Source organism: Varanus komodoensis, unplaced genomic scaffold (assembly GCF_004798865.1).
Source record: "Varanus komodoensis strain SLA01 unplaced genomic scaffold, ASM479886v1 scaffold12, whole genome shotgun sequence".
Lineage (NCBI taxonomy): Eukaryota > Metazoa > Chordata > Lepidosauria > Squamata > Varanidae > Varanus > Varanus komodoensis.
The window spans coordinates 10,273,069-10,298,213 of NW_025335349.1; the positions used below are offsets into that span (position 1 = coordinate 10,273,069).

At 41.2% G+C, this 25,145-nt stretch overlaps 1 protein-coding gene across 1 annotated transcript in view; it reads right to left on the reverse strand.

The window, feature by feature from the left end:
• ELOVL4 (ELOVL fatty acid elongase 4) overlaps nt 1–25,145 on the reverse strand; it is a 53,762-nt gene that overhangs the window by 17,772 nt on the left and 10,845 nt on the right. Inside the window, exon 2 of the mRNA XM_044421646.1 lies at nt 4,778–4,965. Coding sequence (XP_044277581.1) covers nt 4,778–4,965 — 188 coding nt within the window. The remainder of the gene's footprint in view (nt 1–4,777; nt 4,966–25,145) is intronic.

Below are 25,145 nucleotides of genomic sequence, written 5' to 3' on the forward strand. Positions count from 1 at the left end.
CCTGATCACTCACTATACTGAGTCAGTTCTGGGCAAGGACAGTCTGCTCAAAGCTATGCAGTGAGGTACAGTCTTGTCTAGAAGTGAATGGTCTGCCAAAGTGCATTGTACCCATCACGGCAGCAACATACTGGACACTGCAGGAGCCCTAAAACAAGCCTCTGAATGCCATCCTCACCACAGGGGTGCGGGCTGTGACCTTTATGTGGAACTCAAACGGGCTAGTTCTGTAGAGCTATCATTTCATACCATTATTCATGCAAACACTGAACCACACTCACCTGCAAATAACACTTCAAGGAGCAATTCTGAAGATACCTATCTATCACCCATTCTTGTTTCACATTTTGGTTTGTATAAACAAACATTTCACAACTGGTTTAATGGGCTGCATATAATTTAGACCATTCCCATACAGAATAGAATATATTCTCAAGTTGGTTAAGAAAACAAACAATTGATTTTTTTCTACTGAAAGTAAACAAATTATTCATATTATATCATTTCTTGCTTTATCGGACAGCTAGGAACATAACTTAGAATTTAATTTATTAAACTATACTGACATATGAAAATGAAAAAGGAGTATTTTCTTATAAGCAAGAATTTGTAAGTTGGAGAGAAGAGATACTGAAAAGCATTGCTCATCTGAAGTTGGTGGTTTACTCAGCGTGACATCCGGTGGGTTGTGAGGACTGTGAATGAGAGCACATGCTTCATCCCTTGCCACTTTCTCTTTGAGTGAGCACTCACCAACAGGCCCAAATTCCATTTTCTTTTTGTTTTAGCTGCCTGTACGAACTCCATTTTATGATAACATACGTGCACATACTCATCAAACTATCTGCAATGTTTTAGCTCTTGTCAAATCAGACTGATACCAGCTGGGCTGTGGTGAGAACTGTCCACACACCCCTCCACTCCCGAAAATGGGAGAACATTCTTCCGTCACCCTGGGATGACCTAAGGAAGATCCTCTCTGAAGAAGCTGTTCAGCCCACTAGCAGTTGACTAAGGAGGATCACCTCGGATTGATCAAAGCCTAATGTTGATCTTGCGTGTCTGGTTTTGTCTTCTTTGCCATAAGTTTTGCTTTCTGGCTACTGACTGTCAGTATTACAGTTTGCTCTCCATTTGATGCAGAGACCTGTACTTGGGTATGTAAGAACGGGTTTAGTTAACTTCTTTTTTTGGTCTGAAGTATTGTTTCCACACGTTACCCTGGTTCCTGTTTGTCTTTCAATTCCCCTTTCCTTTTAACTTGTGTAAATAACCTTAACACCTACTCCACAAGTTGTGTGTGTTTCCTTTCAAGTAAATCTTAGTGCTAGATCCGGAGCCTTCTGCATGGTTAATTGTTACAGTTTTAAGTTTCAGGTCTAGTTTGAAAGAGAAGGCACTAGCTTAGTCTCCTATTTCCAAGCTTTAGGGCATCCTGTGTGGTCTGAGAGTCACCTTGCTCAGGTTGAGGTGGTGGTAGCTTATACTGGCAATTGTTTGTGCCTGCCTATGCTGCTGGAGTGAGGGAGACCCTGTTCCTCCCCTTCACTTGCCACTCCGGGATTGCCTGATGGAATGGGGAACTCTAGAACAACCTAGAATTTACATAAGCAAAACTTGAGTTCACCAACATTCTCCCAGTTCTCAGAGCTCATTCTGACTCAAGTCTGTATCCCAGTGCAAGTTTTTCCCCCTTTTTGCATCAAAATCCTTTCAGATTTCCATATTTATTTATTTAAAACATTTCTATGCCGCCCCCATCGCAACCAAGCCTCAGGGCGGCTCACAAAGAATACATAAAAACATACATAAATAATAATAATATAACAATTTAAAAATACCATATGTATTTTTCCCAAATGCATGGATTTAATCATGTGTCTTTCTGAAATAGAGTCATTTCAAAATGTACGCCTCTTAAATGTACTTTTTAAAAATATGTATGCATTTTTGAAATATATGCATTCTTCTTCCATGATTAAAACGTATTTGTGCAGAAATGTATAGCTTTTTGAAATATCCACATGCTATCAAACATTTTTTGTTGTTGTTTGTGATTCACATTGCAAGCTTGGAGCAGACCTCAACTACAGATTGCATCCAAGTCCATGTTAGGTCTGGAAATGGTGAACTGGATAAAAAGATCAAAAATAAACAGAAGACATTTCTCGTCTCCCCTAGTCTGAACCCATGGTTTACTGGTGAATTAAAATCCTGGCTTGTTTGTCTTGTACTAACCCAGAATTCTGGAAATTTTCACAATGAAAAATTATTCAAAAAAGAAAGTGATGAGTGGGCAGAAAGTAGCACATACTTCTTACTTACTCACATGCAACCCCAATAATTAGTGGGTTGCTTCAACCTAGGAATTGATGTTATGTGCAGACTAGGTCAATGGGTTGGATCTAGAAAAATCCAGTGATTTTTCTGATTCCCCTTCCCTCTCTTGTCCCCAGTGTCACCTCCCCTGCTGCCCCAGGATTAACCATACAGAAAAGCATGGGAAGTGGTGCCAGAGCACAGGTCTGGATCAGGCCCAGTGTTACCATGTCTAAAGATGATTTTTAGAAGTAATAACTTGAAGTGGGATGCACAGTTCTTCTAGACTGGGAGACTTGCAATTAAACTGTCCCGGTTGTCAGTTTTATGTAACTGTCAATTTTAATGACAATTACATATAATTATGCCATCCAGCTGTCTCCTCATGTAACAGTGATCACTGCCTCAGAGAATGCTGGCAGGTGAGCAGAACGAGGGGAATGCCAAAGGGGTCCCTCCTCACAGAGTGGCAGGGCTTTGGGAGTGCTGCAGCACTTCCTACCACACTTCTGATTCCCCAGATCACGGGGGCATCTCTCTCTGCATCTAAAATAATTAATCGCACAGCCTACGGACTTCCTCAGATACACCAGAACTCATTTAAATGATAGCAATAAGACCCATTGAGACAAACGGCTAGTGCAGACCATTTATAAATGGATAAACACCTCATCCCAAGTGTTCTGTGATCCGCATGTGTGCAGCAGAGTAACGTTTCTGTATCACGTAGTGCCATGCAAATGTGTTTGCCATGCCGGTCCGTGACGCGAGGCTAAACCCCGTATTTAAGCGATATTCAGCCAGAGCCATGTAAAAATAGCCATTGATTGCAACGGCTGAAAATTGCTCTCATTGCTTCTGTCAAATCATTGTTTCTGTCAATAAACTAATTGGAAAATAAATGTTCGAGGGACTTAATGAAACTGTGTGATTTTAAAAAGCAAACATATGCACCCAAAACAGAATTTGGTTTTAGCATTCCTAAATGAATGCTTTTCTTGCTTTGTGATTGAAAATAGCATCTTAAATAGTTTCATTTTCCAGTGTTTCTATCAGGAGTCAGGTGTTAGGTTTGCTTTTATAAGTCCTTTTTAATGCTCTGAGTTTTAGATTTAGATCTAGATTTGTCTGTGGGTTCAGCAGTTAGAAAACACAGGGCTTATCAAGTTCTTACCACACTTGATCTTAGCCAAAAGGCCAAGAAGTGAATGCAGGAGGACCCCTGTGTCTGTGGGGATAGGACCCAAGTTCCCCAGAGGATGTCTGAAACTGTGGATAATAGCAAACACTATATACTGTACCTATTAAATTTCTTTTTTCACAATTTCACAGACAGAAGATTCATTCTTACCATACATCCTAGCAACCTCAGCACATGATTCTTTTTCTTTCCCTACTAAAATGAGAATGTTCACTTAAAGGGAGCACTTTATGACTCCTCTTTGGCACTTTACATCTTCTCTTTGGGTCTGAGATCAACCATGATTAAGTGGAAATGTTGTAACTGAACCAGTGGATATGGGGGTCCTGCTGTACTTTGATTTCTCTCCGGTTTGCATAATTGTGCTGAGTCAGTTATGTCTGACAGGCTCCTGGCAGACATGCTTTCTTGTTTATTTTTGTAAGATGCAATCTGACATCACTCTGTGTCATGCAAATGGTATGCTAGCTAGACAATTCAATTCGACCAGATTACTGAGCAGTGCATAAACACAAAATAAACTAATAATTGTCTTCACTATCCTTTTGTTTCCTAAAATAGTTTTTTTTTTTCCCTGGGGCCAACAGTACAAACTGAGCATCCCATTTTCTTTAGTTCCTATGGGGCAGGCTTCAGTAGGACCTGTATTGTATGAAGCCAACTTCTACACAAAAAATTTCCAGAGGAAAATCACCAAATATCCAGTTTTAGCGACTTCTATTAACTCCATTAAGACCCAGCTCACAGCAAAATAAATCTATCTACATTCATGGAGGAAAGCGGGATCCGCTTTTGGCTCCCCACTGAAGGAAAGAGACAGAATGGCTACTTCCATCAATTCTTCTTTGCTCCTGCAGTTATCAGCCCCTCCTTCCATGCTGATCTAGGGATCACCCGAGAGGAAATCTCTAGGACAGCTTGTCCAGAGGAGATTTAATGGGGCTGCAGAAGGGGAGGGAGACTGGCAGAAATGGCCTCCCCTCTTCTGCCCTCATGGAATTCTGCTCCATACTCTTCTATATCCAACCTAACACTTTCAAAGAAAAAAGATACTTTGCTTCCTATAATACATAGAAAATGGTCCAAATCATTTGGCTGAAATTCTTGATCATAACTAGCAAATCACTTGGGCTGTAATCCTACATGCACTTACCTGGGAGTAAATTCACCTGAACTCAGCAGAAGTTACTTCTAAGTACACATGTACAAGATTGCATTATATATGTGCACATATAGAGAGAACAGAAAGGGAGGTACCTCTTCAAAAATATAGAAGTTAAGTAGAACCATTCCAAAATTGTAAAAAATCAACAGTGAACGAAACTGGAAAGGCTCCCTTGTCTTCATCCATTTAGGTCCGAGCCAAACAGTGAGGAGGTAAAGAGTGCCTATAGTCATTGTAGGAAAGGGAGACTGCATCAAGGGCCAGTCATCGACACGTTTATCTATAGAAAACAGACAAGGAATTACTGAAAACATGTTTTCTCATTACATTTGAAACACAATTTCAGTTAACTACGCGGGTCCTGGAACAATTTAGGGACACCATTTTCTATCCAGCCACCCAATTCTACTCCCCCTCTCCTTTGCCTTCCATCCCCTTTCCTGAGCCATCAGTTGGGTCAGCATGCCCAGGTCCTACTGGCTGCTGTGGGGAAAGGGAAGTCTTACTCCTGAAGACTTTTCTTCTAATGGTGCCTTGCGCATAACAGACAAGTTTCCCCTCAGATGTGTGGATGCCTTCCTCTTGCTGTGTGCATATTGGCCACAGCACTCGGAGAACCGATTCCATGATTAGTATGTAGGATACAATTTACTAGGGCAATTGCAGATGCAATACTTAAAGAGTAAACTGTTGCACAAATGCATAGATGTAGAAGGCGAAACGTGCTTTGTATCTCTTGAGCAGCCATTCTATTTTCCCATCAACTACCATGTAAACTACATTTCTGAACAGTCAGGCATGGTAACATAACACTTTCATTCATATCCCACATTCAGAACGGGTTCCCTTCTTGGAAAAAAAGAGATTCCCCCCCCCCCCCCAACACCATAAATAAGGTACAGGGTGCTTGGGATTTTATATATAATCTTTTAAACAAATTCCTCACATCTATAGCCTACACCATGGGTCCTCAAACTATGGCCTGTGGGCTGGATCCGGCCCTCCATGCCCATTTATACAGCCTGCCTTTTAATTATGTGAGCCTGGGGGCAGCAAGTCCTCCTCCCGCAGCCGCTGCTGCCTCGCCTCGCCGTGCCTGTGCCCACTGTGCCCACTGACTTGGAAAGGTCTGGTTGACCACATGTATATTTTATTCTTGCCCTTCGTAAGCTTCCAAAATCTAGCTGTGGGGAGAGGAACTGATTTGAGGAAGCAGGAAATGATTAGCATCTGTTGAGAGGCTATGGGGAATTGATTCGTAAAAAAGCCTTCTGTGGAACCCAGAGGTTTGTCATGAATGCTGCTAAATAGCCACTTTAGGACAGGGGTCTTGAGGCGATGGCAGATGGGCAGCTCCAAGAACACTTGGGCATGGATTATTTAGACAGGTTTCAATCTTTCTTCTGGCCTAGGTTTGGACAGAAGCCATAGCCTTGAATGCCTTCATGGGACACAGTGGGAGGTTGGCTTCAGTGATTCTGCTGGATCTCTCAGTAGCTTTTGATATCCATGGACTCATGGATTGGAATGGTAGCTCCATTCCTGTTTTCAGAACAGTTTCCAGAAAGCAGTCCTGGGGGGCTTCTGTTCAACCCCATGGCAGTTGTTCTATGGTGAATCATGGGTTGTATTCTGTCCTCTGTGCTCCACATGAAGCTACTAGCTAGGTCATCAGATTTGCTGAGGTATCTGCAATATCCTGGCCAGAGAAAGGGTAGCCTTTGCTAACCTCTGTGTATCACTGTGATGTATTTCATGTGGAGCTGCCAGTGAAAGCAATCTAGAAATTGTTTTCACAGTGTGGTTTCCTAGATGGGGACAGGAACAGTTGGTGAGAAGCATAAGAAAGAACTGCCCATCTGCATCTGGGCTCAGTTCAAGGTGCGAGTATTGGCTTACAAAATCCTAAATAACCCAGGACCGGGTAGCAGAAGGAATGCCTCTTTCTGTACTAGCCTGCTGTTGCTCATAGACCTGGCAAACAGAGCAAGCCCGTTTCCTTGATCCATCAATAAGGAATGTACACTGGGAGACAACGTGAGACGGGGCCTTAACCATGGCAGCACCCCAGCTTTGGAATGCCCTCTGCCCTCTGCTCAGGAGTGACTAGTTGCTGCTGCGATCAGCCTTGCTGATGACTGTTTGATTGGTTTTACTATATGTTTGACAGTAATTTATTGCTGTTTTATTGTTTTTGCTTTAATATTGATGTACAGATCAATAGATATAACTTTCATTGGTGAAATCGTGCAATCACTGACACATAACCAGGCCTGAGAAAAGCCCTCTTTTCTAGAAAACAGCATGTGTGCATCCTTGAAATGCAGCTGACACTGACCAGGCACCAGACCAGAGCAAACTCGTTGGCACTTGACAGATAACAGCAGCTCAAACCAGCCCAGCCCACCCTCCTCCTCTTTTATATAATAGCACCCCATCCTCTCCCCTCCTTTGGAGCATCTTATTTGGTATGAAAGTAGAAAGATCACGCCATTGTAACTTTTTACTTTCGTAATCCATTGGAAAGTGTTAAGTGTGTTATGTGCAACCCTTTGATGATCAATGTATAAAAGGGCCACCTGAGAACTGCCCAGATGCGCCATCTGGAACGATTCATTGGTAGCTAGTTATTTTCGAGAATAAATCCTTCAAAAGAAAGAATACCTTTTTCTGCTGTGTATTTTGGGCGTATGCACACCAGGACATGGACCATTTGGGCCAAAATTTGGTTGCTACCCATCCCAGGATTTTAATGAAGGCCCATAGATAGATAGATAGATAGATAGATAGATAGATAGATAGATAGATAGATAGGGGTGTGCTTCGGGTATATTGAAGGGGACTCAAATGTGGGCATTTACCACCTATCCTCAAACTGTGGGGTGGGCGGAGGACACAATATGAGCCTTGCAGCTGGTGTAGTGAATTTCCCTCCCACAGGAACAAATGGGAGTCTGGAGCGGGACAGACCGATAAGCAAGTGAAATGGCAATTGAAAGGGAAAAAAGATGCCTGCTTCTGACCTGGCTGGGCTTGGAAGACAGTTCCTCCAACACAGAGGTCCTCTGTCTAGCCTCCATGCACTTGCTCTGTCCAAAATGCAGGACTAGTCCCAAACTATTGCTAGCACGTCTTCGGCCAAACTGCTCCTCATCTTTTCTCCCTTCTTCAAAAGAGGAACATTATACAAATGAAGTAGGAAAATCAGGAAAATGCACACCAGTTTACAGCCTTAGCCAAAAAAGCAGGAACAACATGTATGGATAATATAAAAGGGTGGCTGTTTTCAGAAGAACACCTCACAAGCATAGACAAGGAAACCATGCTAGGAGGTTGCCACATGCTGCAATCCCAGCATTTCATAAGCTACAGCAACAGCCTATCAAAAAGAAGGATCTTGGCAGACCTTGCCCAGATGTGACTAACCAGCAACATCAGAAGGCTTGTTTCTTAGGTACATTAAATGGTAGGGCACAGCATATGTAGAGGACCTGATAGCCTAAGTGCAAGATGCGCGCAAGATGCTCAGCAACAATAGGGAAAAATCTGTACAGAAGATCTCATTTGATGTATTCACATCAACTTAATGTAACTATCTAGGTCCTCAGGCACAGACATCTAACCCCATTAAGCACCCACGGCCCACCACTCTGCATTATTATACACTAGTATAAAAGCTCCTGGAATCACTTAAGTCAACCCAGATTTATTTATTAGCCATCTTTCAGACTATTACCATGCAATGCTGACTTCAACCAAGAAAAACTGCCTCATACATTTTAAAGATATTTACATCTCATTTTTCTGCAGGACAACCAAAAGAGCATTTATTAGAAACATCAAGAACAGCAGTGAAACATGAGGGCTCCTGTAAGTTAGTAATTTTGTGATTTACAGTGCAATCTTATACAGTGATCGACTGAGTGACTTGTAGCCCACCTTTCTATCAAGAACTGGCACTAAAGGCAGCTTACTGGCATAATTCAAACTGATTAAAACAATAAAATGCATTAAAATGCCATAAAACATAATATTTACAGAACAATAAAATGCATGCTTTTTAGTTGGATGTAAATCTTATTGAATTGAGTAGGGTGAGTAAACATTCTCCTCTCAAAGAAACCTGGATTCCTCTGAATGCAAGTACTGAAAAGAACACTGAAGCAACAAAGACACCGCAGGGAGCAAACTTTGAATAACCAAGGCAGCCAACACTTCTTTCAGTCTTAAACAACTGATGCCATTTATTTATTTATTTATCTATCTATCTATCGATTTATATCCTGCCTTTTTCCTACAAAGGGCTCAAGGCAGCTTACATCATTCTCCTCCTCCATGTAGTGGTGTAGTGGTTAAGAACATGGGACTGGGACTCAGACAATCTGGGTTCTAGTCCCTGCTCAGCCATGGAGCCAACTGGGTGACTTTGGGCCAGTCACAGACTCTCAGCCCAACCTACCTCACAGGGTTGTTGTTGTGGGGATCAGATGGAGGAGGAGAATGATGTAAGCTGCCTTGAGCCCTTTGTAGGAAAAAGGCAGGTTATAAATCGAAAAATAAATAAATAAAATACTATTGGATGACATTGTGTAGATGACCTACACGCAATGCGTGAATGAAAGGAAGCTGTTCCATGCACAAAATGCATAGGATCCAGGCACGTGTAAGGCATGTGCTGAGGGAAAACACCCTTTTCAGGTGAAGTTGGTTTCCTTCATACTCAGTTTCTCTGCTACGTGGAAGGCTAGAGACAGGCCTAAAATCTGAGCATCCCTGCTTCCCTGTCCTTCAAACAGCCTAGCAGTGGGCAGTATAGAGCCATTTACTCCATGGAAGCGCTTTCAGCAAGCACCCTTCTCTCCTCAAGGATTTTCCTCAATTTTCCCTCTCACTAGATTCCAGCTGGAGCATCTCAACTATCAATTCAAATTTTATCTTCTCTCACCTTGGAAGTATACACATTTGATTATGCTGAGCACGCACAGAAGAACATATGCTAATTTTTTTTATGTGGTCATTCATTTTAAATCTTGATGTAATTTTAATGGTATCATACTCCATCCCAAAGGCTCTGGAAGCCTTTCAACAACAGCCACGGCAATTAGTTTTCAGATCTACAGAGGTGCAGTTTCATTTAAGACACTAAAACAAAAGCAGTCAAAGAGATTCAATGGAATTACATGAAATATAAAATATAGGAGAAATATATGCAGAGATTCAATGGAATTCCAATTGGTTTTCAGAACATTACAGAGGTGCCGTTTCATTTAAGCACTAAAACAAAAGGATTGGGCAGACAGTGTGAGGCACTTTACTAAATATACGCAGAGATTCAACGGAATTACAGTTGCTACCTTAGCTTTTGCCTCAAAACTTCTCACAAGACTCTATGTACACACATAGGTTCTTTCCGCATGGACAGTTTGTACATGTGTAGGATCTTTCAGAAGTTATATTGAACTTGCACTGGGGCTGGGATGAGGCAAGAAACTGTGGTTTTCTTCTTCCTCTATGCATAGTCAATACACTACATTGCCTTCTGCACATTGTGCTGTTCAACTCAACTAAGGGCCTTACTGTTGCATCCACAAAGAATTTGGAAAGATTGTTTTTAGAATATGCGCAAGTGGGAAATGGCAACAGCCCCATCCAGCGCTGAGCAGGAGAGCTGCTCTTCGGGGCTCCAGTCAGCATGGAACTGGGGCATGCAGAGGAGGAAAAAGAGGGGCTCCTTTGTTTCTCCCTGGCAGTGCCAAAACACCCCCCCACCCCCCGCCATTGCTTTGTAGTGCTCTTATGTCTCAAAGCTTTGCTTCAGGGCTGGTGGAATGCCTCAACCCTCATAGATTTTATTGATATAACAGGGGCAACTGGTAGTTCTAGAGAGGGAAAGTGGAAAAGGCTCTTTCCCATTTTAAGCTCACATATATGGGAGAGGAGAACATTTAATGCTCCGAGTTATCTTAATCTCCCTCCCTGAAGCCATTGATGGTGAGGCACTTGAATGGACCTTTATATTTTTTTCCCCAACACCTGACAGTCAACGGCTCTCAGCCCATGGTATCTGGAGGCCACTAAAGCATGCTCCATACTTTTTGGGCCTTTTTTGTTTTGCTTCTTTTAATTTTTAAGCTATCGCTTTCCATATAACCTCACGCAAGAGGAAACCACTATATTGTGTGTAGGTGTCTTTCTCATGTTGAGATCTCTGAATCTCCCCTCGCCACCCACAACTGGGTGAAGCAGTGGCAAAGATAACCATGTTATCTTTGTATGAGACTAAACAATCTTTGTATGAGACTAAACAAACAGGCTCTCCAACAAAATCTGGCTGTGTAGAGTGCCCCTGCCAGCCATGCCTTTTCTGTGTTCACTCGAGTCTATGTATACATCCTCTCCTGCTGTTTTCTGTTTATCCCCCTCCAATGATCAGCTGGCAACCCACTGCCACAGAGTATGGTCAGTCCTTAATTGGACTGTTTGGGGCCACTTGACGTTACGAGAGGAGTGTTCCTCTAAAAGTCTTCTCTACTACTGCAAATCTTGTTTGCTCAAGCATGCCTCTCCCTCTCTCCCTCTGTGTGCATAATTTTATTAATTATAATTTTGTCTTGTTGTGGTCTCCAAATCCAACATACTCTTTTTGAGGAGACTGTGCTATTTGCCTACTTAAGGATCCACAGTCAAATAGTGAATTTACTATTAGTATACAGGCATGGGAAGATGACTAAACAAGCACAATAATCATGCACATTATAGGACCTATTAAAAACACATGCTCTGATTACATTTAATCGATACCATTCTGTGGTATACTTTATAATTCATCTGTTTTTAATTTATGCTTCATATTGTAGTATTAATGGCTTAGGCTAAGATTATTGCTTTATCACCAACTAGAGTTCACAGCTGAATGAGGAGTGGCTTGTCCTCATTCAGAAGCGACTTTGGATATCATCTTGGGCATTTAGGGTGCAATTCTGCATAGACAGGAGAAAGCCCTTCAGTTTGCAGCTGGCAGTTATAGAACTTTCTCCTGTTCAAACTTGGTTGCACTCAATATCTACTAATGCATTGTGTAACATTTTACCAAAGAAAAAATAACAGGAGAGTATTGTATTACTTGATCATAAGAACATTTTATTGTATTCATGGATTCCTAATTCTGAGGTGTGTAAACTTTATCAAATGAATCATACTATCACAATTCTTAAAGAATTCTTAAATACTTAAAGAGTAAAATCCCTTTATATAAAATTCTGCCAAGTATTTCCCCCCCCTACTTGGAAAACACTGTCACCCATAAACATAGAATCCTTCAAGTGCAGTTTGCACATCCAAAAAGGCAACTGCTTGTATCCATTTCCTTGGTGAGCATCGTTCCCACTGGCACTTATTTATTTATTTACTGCATGTGTATGGTGCCCCGTAGCCAGAAGGCTCTCTGGGCAGCTCACAGCACAACAGTAATACAGATAAAACTCTTAAAAACAGCTCTATACTTCAAAAATTTGGGGTGCAGAGACAGAGGGGAGTAGACTTACATCACATTGTTTTAAGGGATACACAATGGTTGTATCCAGTGGTGTCTGCCCATCAAAAGAACAGCAGCTGACAGGGGAATTGCTTCCCCCACTCCCTGCACCTCCCCGAAATCCAGTTGGGGAGATGGTTTGGAGGACCAGGCCAGTATAGTTCAAACCTGCAACACTGATTCCTTGCTTGTAACATTCTTCAGGAACAAAAAGGGACCGATAACAGGGTATTGGAGTTCACTGGCTTCAACTCTGTTTTGTACCACAAACCCACAACATCACCCATGGATTTTGCATCTTGCCTCCCCGTCACCCTACTCCAGTGCTTATCAATAGCCAATGATGTTGCTTTAGTGATGTTAAAACATTTAGATGAACAATGTGGGGTCCCAGGTGCTCCAATAATGTTTTGGCCAGAGTCTAGTTTTGGAGTGTGGTACCAGTTAATTTGTGTTTCTGTTAAACTAGAGTCATTCAGATATTCATTGTATCCTTTTTTCCAAGGTTGGATTTTAAAGGTGTTCATTGGATCCCAACAACAAGGTGATATTGTCCAGGCAAGTAGTACAGAATAGTTAAATGAGTTCTTACTGTCTACCTTGCCTAATGGATGGTAATCCTGACTTTATACATCTGACAAGACTGACTGAACATATGAACCTCTGGAAAAGCTCATGGATATAGTATGCTGAAATTAACCTCCTTTGATGTCAGATGCATACAACTGCTTCATTTCAAAATAACCTGTGCCTTTGCCTGATTAGGACTGACAGAGTGACCAAATGGTTCAGTGGATTAATGCATTTGTCTTTCAAATCCTAAGACCCAAGATTCTAATTTGATCACAGCAAAATGGCTGTGTTGTTAAGAAACAGTAGAAAACAAATCACATCTATAAACCTGGATACATGTGCGCTCCTTTAGACAGTGAGCTATAAACTTGTTGTATGAATTAATTTTTGAAAAATTCTAGTAATAATAAGAAAGCATGTACAAACATAGACATTCATAAAATTGTGGTAGATGCATGGAAATTACTTGAAAACAGTTGATGTCAATGTGTTAGTGGTACTTTAATAATAAATAAATATTAAAATGTGTGATTTAGTTTGTATAAGTATGCACATTAGAATGATTAAAAAAGCAATTAAAAGCCCCCTAACTAAATTCTCAAGGTGCTGGACACTATAAATATGGGCTGTGGGAAATCTACATTTGACCTATCTGGATAGTATCCCACTAGTATCCTCCTATGAAGAGATAGCATTTATCAGTGGAAAAGGTTTTCTCTTCCCTCTGTACCCTTGTCAACCCCCAAATCTACTCCAGAGCATGGAGGATCTTACAGAGCAGACTGGTGGCCAATGCAATTGGGCTTTAGAGGAAAGGAAATAAAATGCTGCACAAAGAAGAATATTTTTGTGCAAGATTAGATATCATACTTTATGTACGAGTACAGTAAACACGAAAGCAAAAAATTAAAAAATTGAAGTTAATCTTAATTTCCCCTAAATTCACTGGGAGAAATTTAAGCAAGCACATCATCTTCCCAAGTAAGTAGTTATAGCATTTAAAGTGCTGGAACAAAGCTTTGGCTGTGAACTGAATCCGGAGTGTCCTATTAATTACTACTTTCATACAAGCTTTGGAGAGCATATTTTTACAGCTATAGCAGATCTTTGCATATACTCCTAGGCTCATATATCATGCCGAATCAGTATTGGGTTAGATACATTTTCATACAAAAAGCAAACTAATTCTTTAGCTATGAACCGCTACTCACTAATTCATCTGGGGAGCCTTACCAAGTATTAATAGCCACAACTGCTATTTTCAGCGCAAAGGCACTTACACGGCCAATCTAGCACATCCTTCTGTCCAATCAGCATTACTTCTTCTGATGTCTGCAATTGCATTACTAGGAGGGAAACATTCACTCTGAATCGGTCTATACAGCCCTTCCACAGTACACTTTTCTCTTACCAGTTGTGAACATCCACTAGAAAAGTTTTAACTGATATCTCAGTTCAAAGCTCAAGTACACTCTGCTTGTTATTATTGAACTATTTGAACATCTTATTATGCAAGATGCACAAATATTGTTTTGAATATATTTTTTCTGATGCCATGCATTATTTTTTTAATCTACTGAGCAACCATTGTAATGAAACAACAAAATGAAATCCAAAGAGTTCACAACAACTTAATAGTTAACATCAACAACATGTTTTACAAGGCTTCAGCCGGCATCCTCTGAACCTTACCTATTTTTATAAGAATAGACATTGTTAAACTTCAGAACAAGTGGGTGTGGTTCTAGCTACAAGAACAGGTGTGAATCCTCATAATACATAATACTTACTCATACTAAAGAACATAAATCATTATAGAAAGTGTGTCACTCATCCATACATATTTGTAGGAGTATTCTGCAGTCTAGAATACTGGAGTCAACAAACACAACACAGATGTCAGTAGTTTAACTATATGCTGTAGAATTTTTCCCTGGTCAGAATATCAATTCTATTATTAACAATTCCAGCACAAAATTTGTAGAATTTCTAGAAAGAATGAGCATGTTTGCCATAGCAAACTTACTCTTACAGGTAGGTGGTCATGGCTGTCAAAGTGTGTACTTAATCAAAATAACTTCTGAACTTGCTATTTGTTTTCCTTGGGATCTAATCCTCTAAACACTCACCTGGGAGTAAATTCTTCTCAGAATACATGCTTGGAATTGCTTTGTTCAACACATTAAAGTGTTTGTTACATCTTAAAGACTAGAAATTTCTTGTAGCATAACCTTTCTTGAAAGACTGCTTTAGCAGATGCATGCCATGTTATCCTCAGTCGTTACATGCCTATGCATATATGTGGACACATATATGCACGTGTGTGTGTGTGCATGCACAGACACGCGCGCGCACACGCACACACAAGCTGTGTTCAGCAATAAGGCTAAACCAGGGCTTAGCATTATGTGAATAAGCCCAGTCTCTCCCTGCCACCCGAGGCGTCTGCATCCTGATCATGGCCATGAGAAGCCTGGAAGCTTTTACTTCCATTTGAGATTACCCAAACTTTAATGAGCTACCTGAAGTTTAAGTTGTGGTTAACATTAACTATGGCTAGTGAAAGTAAACCATCTTCATGAACTAAGACTTGAATTCATCTGGTTTCCACTAAGGTCATGCATTATGTCCAAATCTCCCTGATCAAGCATGAAGCACACATGAATATATTGGGGGTCGAGGTGGGAAGGGGACTGTGGATCCAAAATACTGTGAAGTTCAAGAGGCATAGTTTATCATGCTGTTATTTAATGCCACAATGCATCCAAAATAAGGATAACAAACATTACAACACCAATATTTTGCAACAACAACACCTTCCTAATATCTGGTATGTGAATTTAACAATTTCAGTGGGTCATAGAATAGTAGAGCTGAAAGGGGCCGGAAGGCCATCGAGTCCAACCCCCTGCTTCTGCAGGACCCGAAGTTACACCATCCCATTCAGATGACTATCCAGACCCTTTTTGAATGCCTCTAGTGAGGGAGAGCCCACAACTTCCCCAGGTAATAGGGGAATCTATATCAAAAGTCTATGGTTTCACTGGAGGCCTAAATGAATACAGTCAAATCAACACTGCCACAGAAGTACTCAGAGGCATAAATGGCCTTTTGGGCCACAGCTACATTTCAAGAGGAAAATAACTTGAAGAATTTGATGCCGGTTAGAGCCAACTTCCAGTTGCCTGGCTTTTGATAGTGCCACAGAGTGTTTTGAACTACTGAAGGCAGAGCTAGCTGAAGGTATTCCGCAAGCCCTAATATAGAATTGGCTACATTAACATTCCAGCAAAAAGGAGGGGCTGAAACTGCATTAGTTGCAAACAAGCCACTCAAAAGCAAATAGAAAAATAAAGGATATTATAATGAAGACCCCTCTCTCCACACTTCTGGTTCTACAGAATTACAGAATCGCATTGTCATGCAAGTGCCAGAATTTCACTAACAGATGAATAGTTGTAATAGCACTACTGGGAATGAAAATGAAGAAGAAATAAGAAACCCAGTTCCAGCTAAAAATATCAGATTTTTCTGTAAAGTGAAAGCAATGAAAAGTTAATGAAAATTTCTCAAGTTAAATAGGTAGTCTGAAATCCAAGTGGAATGTCATTCTGAGCTTTTCAGTTTTAAGTTTTCTAGATTTGGATATAATTGAGACCATGCAAGCTACAAATACCTTTTATATGGAATTCATGAGACACCAAAACAAGTACCCTCATCCACGGCTCTCTGTTCCAACAACACCTCTGAACCACTGCTAGTGATCTGCCTTCCTGGGGCAAAATATAGCGCAAGGATAGCAACCTTGCTCTTTGTTCCCTTTAAGTCCTAGTCCTTCCAGTAACCAGCTCTGTAAATTCCCTGGCAGCCTACAAATTACAAATTCTCAGGTGTTGAGGCCACAGTACCCATGTGAATGCAGAAAAACCACGAATAACTCTAGCCCCCCACCTCCAAACCTTAACTCTTAATACCGTTTGCCATATGTGTACCTCTCTCTCTCTCTGTTTGACTGTATTCATTTCACACCCAATGGTGTAGCTGCAGCAATGGCTTCACAAATTTCCCTCTCTTTCTTTCTTTTTTAAATATATCATATATACTGGCATATAAGACAACCTCCAATTTTTGCTTTGCTATTTTTGGTTCCAAGGGTCATTTTATATGCCAACATATATGGTAATAATGTGTGGAACAAGTGAGCAGGAAGTATGATTCCCAGGTGAGGTGGTTTCTGAACTGGTTTCTGTCCTGAACTCGATAATGGACTGGATGAGGACCAATAAATTGAGGCTCAGTCCAGGTAAGATGGAGGTGGCTGTTGGTAGATGGTCTGTCTGCCCATCAACGTGTCCTAGATGGGGTTGCACGCTTCCTGAAGGACAGGGTTGCTAGCTTGAGGATGCTCCTGGACCCAAAACTATCAGTGGGTGGACTTGGCGGCCAGGAGTGCCTTCTTTCACAGCTATGATTAATTGACCAACTTTGGCTCTACCTGGACAGAGCCTTGCCACAGTCATCCACACTTTGATAAACACTTGACTGGACTATTGCAATGCGCTTTATGTGGTGCTGCCCTTGAAGATGGTCTGGAAACTTCAACTTTGAGCAAGTGTGTGCACTCAGGTCACACCAGATCACACTATACCAACTTCATTGGTTACCAGTTTTGCTCTGGGCCCAGTTTAAGATGCTTGTCTTAACATACGAAGCCCTAAATGGCTTGGGACCAGGATACCTGAAGGACTTACCAGACCCTTAAGATCGGGTTCAGAGGCCCTTCTGTGATGGAACCATCCTCCAAGGAGGTAAAGAGGATGGTGAGCAGAAGAGGGGCCTTCTCAGTGGCTGAGCCCCATCTATGGAAGAGCTTCCCAACAGCAGTTTGCCTTGCACTTTCTTTACAATCCTTTCAGCGCCATGTGAAATCAACACTAGTTTCCAGATATTTTAATAAATGATTTGTGTAAATATTAATTGGAATTAAATTTTAGAATGTTAACTCACATTGCTCTTAATTCTTTCATTACTGTTTACACTCTCAGCTGTACATTATATTGTTAAGAATTATGTAAATTGTTTTGTTTATATTATTGGTTTATTGTTATATTATATATATTATTGTTTTATTGTTACTTACTGGCATATATGTTCTGATTCTGCATCTTTTGTAATCTGCCTAGAGAGTCCTGTTGGACTATTGGTCTACAGAATATAAATGAATGAATGCATGTATGACTGAATGAATGAATAAATAAAAAGATTCAGAACAATAGTGTAACAACATGTGGAACAAGCAACCAGAAGTATGTTTCAGAAAAATACTGTATATATTGGGTATTCTCTTATCTATGCATATCATCTGCAATTTTCTGCAGGAGGCCACAAAATCCCAAAAAAGAATCCCATTTAATTATTGATGGGAAACTTGCAAATACAGTGGTACCCTGGCTCACAAACTTAATCCATTCTAGGACTCTGGTCATGACCCAAATTGGTCGTGAGCCAAGCTAAATTTCCCGATAAGGTCCAATGTAAATAAGGTTAATCCATTCTGTAACTATTTTTTTAAAATCAGAAAAATGTGAAGCAAAGTGACAAAGAACAACAAAGATTGCGGCCATCTCTCCCCCTCCCACCCCAGCATGAGCGCGGCCATCTTCCCACCCCGCCCCCCAGCACAACCACAATCGCACCTATCATCTGGGTGCACTGGGGGGGGGGGAGGCACGAACGGGGCATGCTGTGGGAGGGAGAGACAGGTGCGAATGCGGGCATGCTTCTGCAGAAAAGATGGGCGTGATCTCGGCCATCTCCCTCCCCCTGCCCCCAGCACGATTGTGGCCATCTCCCCACTTGGGGGGGTGGGGAGATGGCCGTGATCGCAGTCATCACCCAATGCGGAGTTCGCGACCTGAGTGAAAATTTTATGAAATGTTTGTTCGCGACCCGATTTAGTCGTGAACCGAGAGGTGCCACTGTCATCAAATCTGCAAAAATTAAACCCAGGAAAGCTGAGGTACGTCCTTGAGCTGTAAAACATGTGGGACCTGCAGTTAAAAGAAGGCTTTAAACACAACCAAGAACATTTTTTATCTAATAGGTTCTGCCTACAGAATTGCCCAAAACAGTTTTAATGACCTTTTCAACCCAATATGTTGATTTTAAAAGAAGTATGTAAATAACTTTTTGGACATTTTTTCAGGTGTCATTATTTTTTTCCTCTGTTCACAGTTTTTTTTATAATATCCTGAAGTTCCTTTTATGAGATGGATGGAAAGGTTTGTATCTTGCTTTGCTTGATTTCACACATTGATACATTTTTTAAAATCCTGGGACCAACAGGAAGAAAAATAAATTTGCTGACTGCTTTATCTTCTCTCTGAATCAGGGAACACCCTGAGAGAATGGGAAGGTTTTTCATCCAGCAGATCTGCAGGATTGTCTGATCCTCCTTGATACACCCCTGCAACACTTCCTTTCCACTAACCTGCTTTTTTGGTGCGATCAGTTTAGCAGAATCTTTAGAATTAAGCATTTCAGTTCACTTTCAGTGTCAAGTTTATGCTTACTATAAAGCATATTCATTTTATATTTTAAGTTTTAAGGCATGCTTTCTGTATTTTACCAACTCATTTATTTTTGTATTGGTATTATCTTTATAAATATATCAGCATGACTGCAGAAATTCTGCAATGGTCAAAAGGTGATTTCTAAAGCAGGGAGCTTGGAGTGGGACACATTCACTGGTCTGTACAGTGAGCAGGACAGAATGGACCTATATTCTATTTTCAGGTTCTCAGTTGGGCTTCAGTCCCCTCTATAGGACAACATGCAGAACAGCTCCATTAAATTGCAGGGAATAATTAAATATTGATTAGGAAGTGACATTCCTTGACGTGTCAGTGCAAGCATATTCTGAGAGGTGTCCCACACAGGGACTATTTCCTCCAGTGGAAGGGGGTGACAGAATTTGCTTATTCCTTCTCCCCTGCACGACTGTTTGCACGCTCTGAAAATGTGCATCAGAAATGTACTCAAGGGCAGATGTTTGAAAGGTACACGTGGTTGCAGAGGGAGGGAAGAAATCAGCAGATGATGCTTCTCCACCTTTTTCCAGTGAGATACCTCAACTGGAGCAATTGCCTTCTGTTTCTTCTGTCCACAGAATGGGAGGTCGAGTTGCAACTCTTTGTTATTCCTTCTAATTTCATCTCAATCGGCTGTTAGTAAAGAGGGACACATACCTGAATGTACACCATTTTTTAACTAAGTGTTCCACTTCTACCTTCCATTTCTACAATGACAACAACTTCAGTGGTGTTCAACCCCAAACACTGACATTTCTCTAATTTATCCTAGGATTCTGAACGGTGATTCTCAAATGGGGTTTCTCAACGAACTGGGTTGGGCCCAGTTGAACAGATTAGCACAGAGTATGCACGTGTTTCTACACTACTGGCAGTGAATGATACATGAGTATAGGGCAGCAGAGCTTGCATCTGGGCAAGGAATCTCTTGTGCTGGCACTGGAGCAAGAGAGGGAGCAGTGGCCTGCTTGCTGGAGCAATGCAGAACGAACCTCTCCCACAATCAGAAGTAGGACAATGGGAAAGCTTTACTTTCACTCAGCGATGCCATGCTATCTGATTGGCTAGATGGGGCAATGATGCCATTGTGGTTGGAATCACACCCTTTGCAAGGCATAGGAGCTCACGGAGGAGCAATGGTTGTGAACAGACAAGGAAATTGCATGAAAGGTGGAAGGTGAAGATGTTTTGGGATCCTTTCCCACCTGTGCATGTCAATCTACAAACAAATTAACCTCATATAATTTGGAGCAGTATTAACATCACATTATATGCTGTAGATAAATCCACAGAAATAAGATCAGTGGCTGCCTCCACCAAGGGAAATTGCCTAGGCTATGTTTCTGAGAAACATACATCTTAAAACATACCTGTCAATGAACTTTAATAGCACTTGTAAAGTTTCGCATGAATATACAATTCTATCATAATTGAATATGCTAAACAATATGCTTCAGCCCTAAATTCTAAACCAGATATAAATCAAACTGCACCAAACCCTTTCCTTATTTACAAGATCAGCCAGTTGCACAACATGTATGTGAGAATCCACTTTGCCAAAAGATATTCAGTGAGTTAACTCTAGTTTATCATGTGTGTCTTGTCTTTTATCTCAGGAGCTTAGAAAAGCATGCAAGTTATTCCATTTTAAATTCGTGACAATCTTGTAAGACAGGGGATGTGATGGGGGAAATAAGCCATGGTGTCAGTAAAGCCAGAATATCTAACAAAGAATGGCAGTACAAAATATCCATATAGCTCAAATAAATGTGAACTTAAATACCTAATCTGAATCATTAAACAAAACTGCAAGACAAAGGCCATTGCCACATATCTAGCTATTTCTTGATATACAGTGATACCATGCAGATATATTTAAAATCTGCCCTGCTTTTGAAGGGAGTTTACATAAAGATCCAGATGGTACTGCTACCATCAAGCCCCAGTTACATGAACTGGACTCACTACTTTAAAAGTCTGGCACTGCTGCCTTTGTCTTGAAATAAGAAAGCTTATTAAGTGCTGGAAACCATAATTAAGTTCTGTTATGAAAGAGAGATGAATTCTATGTAGATGTCCAAAATTAAGTAGAAAGAGGACTGAAAGACACTTCATGATAGCTTTCCTCCCAGGATCATGTTTCACATGTACGAATTCAAAACCTGTTCACTGTCAGCACTAGCACTAAAGATAAAATATCTACAATCTGAACAAACAAAACATATACATTGTTACACAGTTTATGGCAAATAATTTCATAGAGATTTAGCAGTTCTATTGTTGCTGGTGACTAAATCTCTCTTATGTTTTGCTTTTGAAATTCCATCTGTAAGAAGCTTCATTTTACGGCCATAATTTCTAGGTTCAGTGGTGACCACTAATAATTTATGTCCTTATTCTATTTGTACTATTTCTATATAGCTAAGCATTTAAAATCCCTAAATGGTTTCCATATAAATCTTAAAATCACAATTAAACCCACATTTAAAGTACAAATTTAGAAACAATTCAGTTACAACAACCGTACAAAGCAGTAGATGGGCAGCTAAATGGAATGGCCTGCTTCACTTAGCTGTGAGCCAGGGAAAGCCTGAGTGAACACGTGCTTTCTGAGGAGGCATTTGAAGGATGTCACATTTTCTGCTTCCTGAACTGCGTGAGGAAACTTTTCCCACAGAGAATGCCCCAACTGAGATGTTACATGGCAACATTCTGACAATTTTGGAATGGCCAGCAAGTCTTCTTCCGAGGATCTTAATGGTTTGTTGGGTATGTACAAGGGAAGGCATTCTGCCACATATGTTGATTATGTGTTTAGGACTTTGTACGACAAGAACAGAACCCTGAACATGGTTCAGTAGCTGATATGGAGCCAGTGCAGGTCTTTTGGCACAGTTCTCTTGCGACCATAGCTGGGTGGCTACTGCACTGTGCCCTAGCTGCAGCTTCTGAACCAGGCCCTGGGGAAGTGGCACATATACTGGTCTATGCGTGAGGCTACCTGTGAACGGAGCACCATGGCTAGATTGTGCTCTAACAGGCACAGTTGGTGTGCCAACAGAAATTGATTGTGGGTGCTCTGGGCCACCAAGGCCATCTTGACTTCCACTGACAAAGAAGGATCCAGCAGCACCTCCAGACTGTGAATCTGCTCCCCCTGAGGCAATGCATTCCCATCTAGAACAGGCAAACTGCTCAATTCCCAAACCTATTAACTATCAGTCCGTAGGGTCTCTGTCTTATCATGATTCAAGTGAAGTTTCTTAGCCTTTATCCAAGCCATAACTGTGTCCAGGCACCAGTTCAGAATATGCATGGCCTCTCTTGATAGGGTGGCATCAACATACTGGTGACACCTTCAGCACTTCCAATGGCTTATATAGATATTAAACATAATTTGGGACAAGGTGGTACCCAGTGATGCCTCACAGTCCAGCTGCTACGAGGGCAAGGCACAGTCGTCCAATTATATTCTTTGAACCATGTAAGTGTGAGTCAAACCACTGTAGAAAAGTGCTCTCAATTCCCAACTTATGAAGGCTGTCTAGGAGACTATCATGATCAGTGGTTTCAACACCCATTGAGAGATCCAGCAGAAGTAACAAGATCCCATTCCCCTACCCATCTCCAGAAGAAAGGCATCCATCCATCCATCTGACCAATAGTGATTCTGTCCTAAAACTGAGCTTGAATCTGAACTGGAATAGATCTAGATAATCAGTTTCACTCAAGAGAATCTACAGTTGAGGTGCCACCATTCTTTTGAGTACCTCGAGCAGCAACGGAGAATTTAGGACCAGATAATAGCACATATCACTGATCCAAAGAAGCTTTTTTCAGGAGTGGTTGCACAACTGTCTCCTTCAAGACAGTAAGTGTGACATTAGACAATGATGCATTCACTACTGCCCTTATCTTCTGGTCAACTCCACATGGCCTGCTTGAATAAGTCACAAAGGGCAAGGAAAAAGAGAACAATGTGGTAGTTTGTTTGTACAAATGCCAGCATGTTGTCGGCATTCTAAGGCTCCAAAAACTGAAACTCATCTCACAAAACAGGATAAGATAATGCACTAGAAACCTCAACAGACACTGCACCAATAGCAGAGTTAAAGTTGCATAAAGGTGAGCGATTTTATCCTCACAGTATCATGCCAACTCCTCCACTGTTGGGTTCACTGGGTTAGATAAAAGCAACCTCTGAAACACTCAGAAAAACTCACTCAGAGAGCTACTCCAGAATGTGATGGATGTTGCAAAACAAGTTTCATCCTCATGCAGCAGGCATGAGGGTATACTCTTACATGTGCTCGGTCCTCTTCATGACAGGTCTTCCTCCACTTATGTGCCTGACCTTTTTCACTCTCTGGACCTCCCCAGTAAATCAGGGAGCCTTCCAGGCTCCACAGTGCATTTGGGAGCCATTGTATCGATGGCCCATTGCACCCCGCCATTCCATAACGCAACAGGACCCATGAGAGCAACACTGGCTCTTGGTACTGAAAAAAGTCCCCCGAGCATACAGGAATACCTTGGAATAAGTCTTCATTTACTTACATGAAATACTTTTACACCACCCTTTTATCTGAAAAGCTAGATAAAACTGGTCATTGCAATTGAAATTGTGTCTAAACTAGAAAAAGTCTTGGCCAGATGCCAGAAGGACAGTGGACCTCTCTGTGGAAAATATGCCATATTGGGGCATCACTAAATTTCTCTCTTGCACATAAGGGAAACTCAGATATGACAATAACTCACAGTGTCTGAGCAATAAACTATTTAGCATAACAGTTCACTGAGTTGTGGGAGGGGTCACTGGGGCTGCTACAGAGCAGGCACGAAGTTGCCTGACTCTTAACTACAGTGAAGGGATGATTAAGTGTTTATGGGACTATGTGCTCTTTTTCCATTGTTATTTATTCTAACCATGATTAATACTAAACAGACTTTATTCTTACCCAGATTTTTAACCATCTTCAGGTCCTGATTAAGAACTAACCTAAACATTTAGGATTGTCAGTGTTTAACTGGGTTAGCAATGCTACAGATTTAGCATTTGCATATAATGCGAAGCAAAGATTTGTTTTAACCCATGGTTTCTAGAACAAGCCAGAGTTGGCTTTGTAGATGAGCAAAACAGTCTTGTAAACAAATACGATAATAACCAGTGCGTTTTTTGTCACAGAACGCACCGGAATGGAGTTCCGGCACCTTTTTTTCAACAGATTTTCCAAGTTTTAAAAGTAACTTTTGAAAATTTGATGTTTGGTCCACATGGATTTGAATCGTCCTGTTGAGCGTAGCAGGTCGGTGGCAAAATCATTAAAACGGTGCATGTGGGCTGCTTGTGTGTGGAATCCGAAGCATGCGTACTTCGTCCACGCCGGTTGTGATGCCACCGCTCAGCTTGTGATTGGTCGTGTGACCGCGCGCTGAGTGCTTACTGCAGGTGGCAACCATTATGTTTCGTTACACAACTGATGTGTGTGGGTGTGTGTACAGTGATTGACTACGTGCGAAAGGTAAATAATTTCATGAGTTCCGGCACCTTTTTTCTTAAAAAAGCACTGATAATAACTATGGCTTATTCTTCCCCTCCTGCCACTCTTCTACCAGTCCCCAGAGGGTCTCACAAATGCCTTTATACTGGATTGCTTTTGGACAGTAAAAGACAGTAAAAAGTAAAAGTTTTTTTGGGGATGGGATCTGCATCTTAGAAAGGGTTGGGGTTTTTCCTGAGGTATTTGTTTTGCTAGTGTGTGT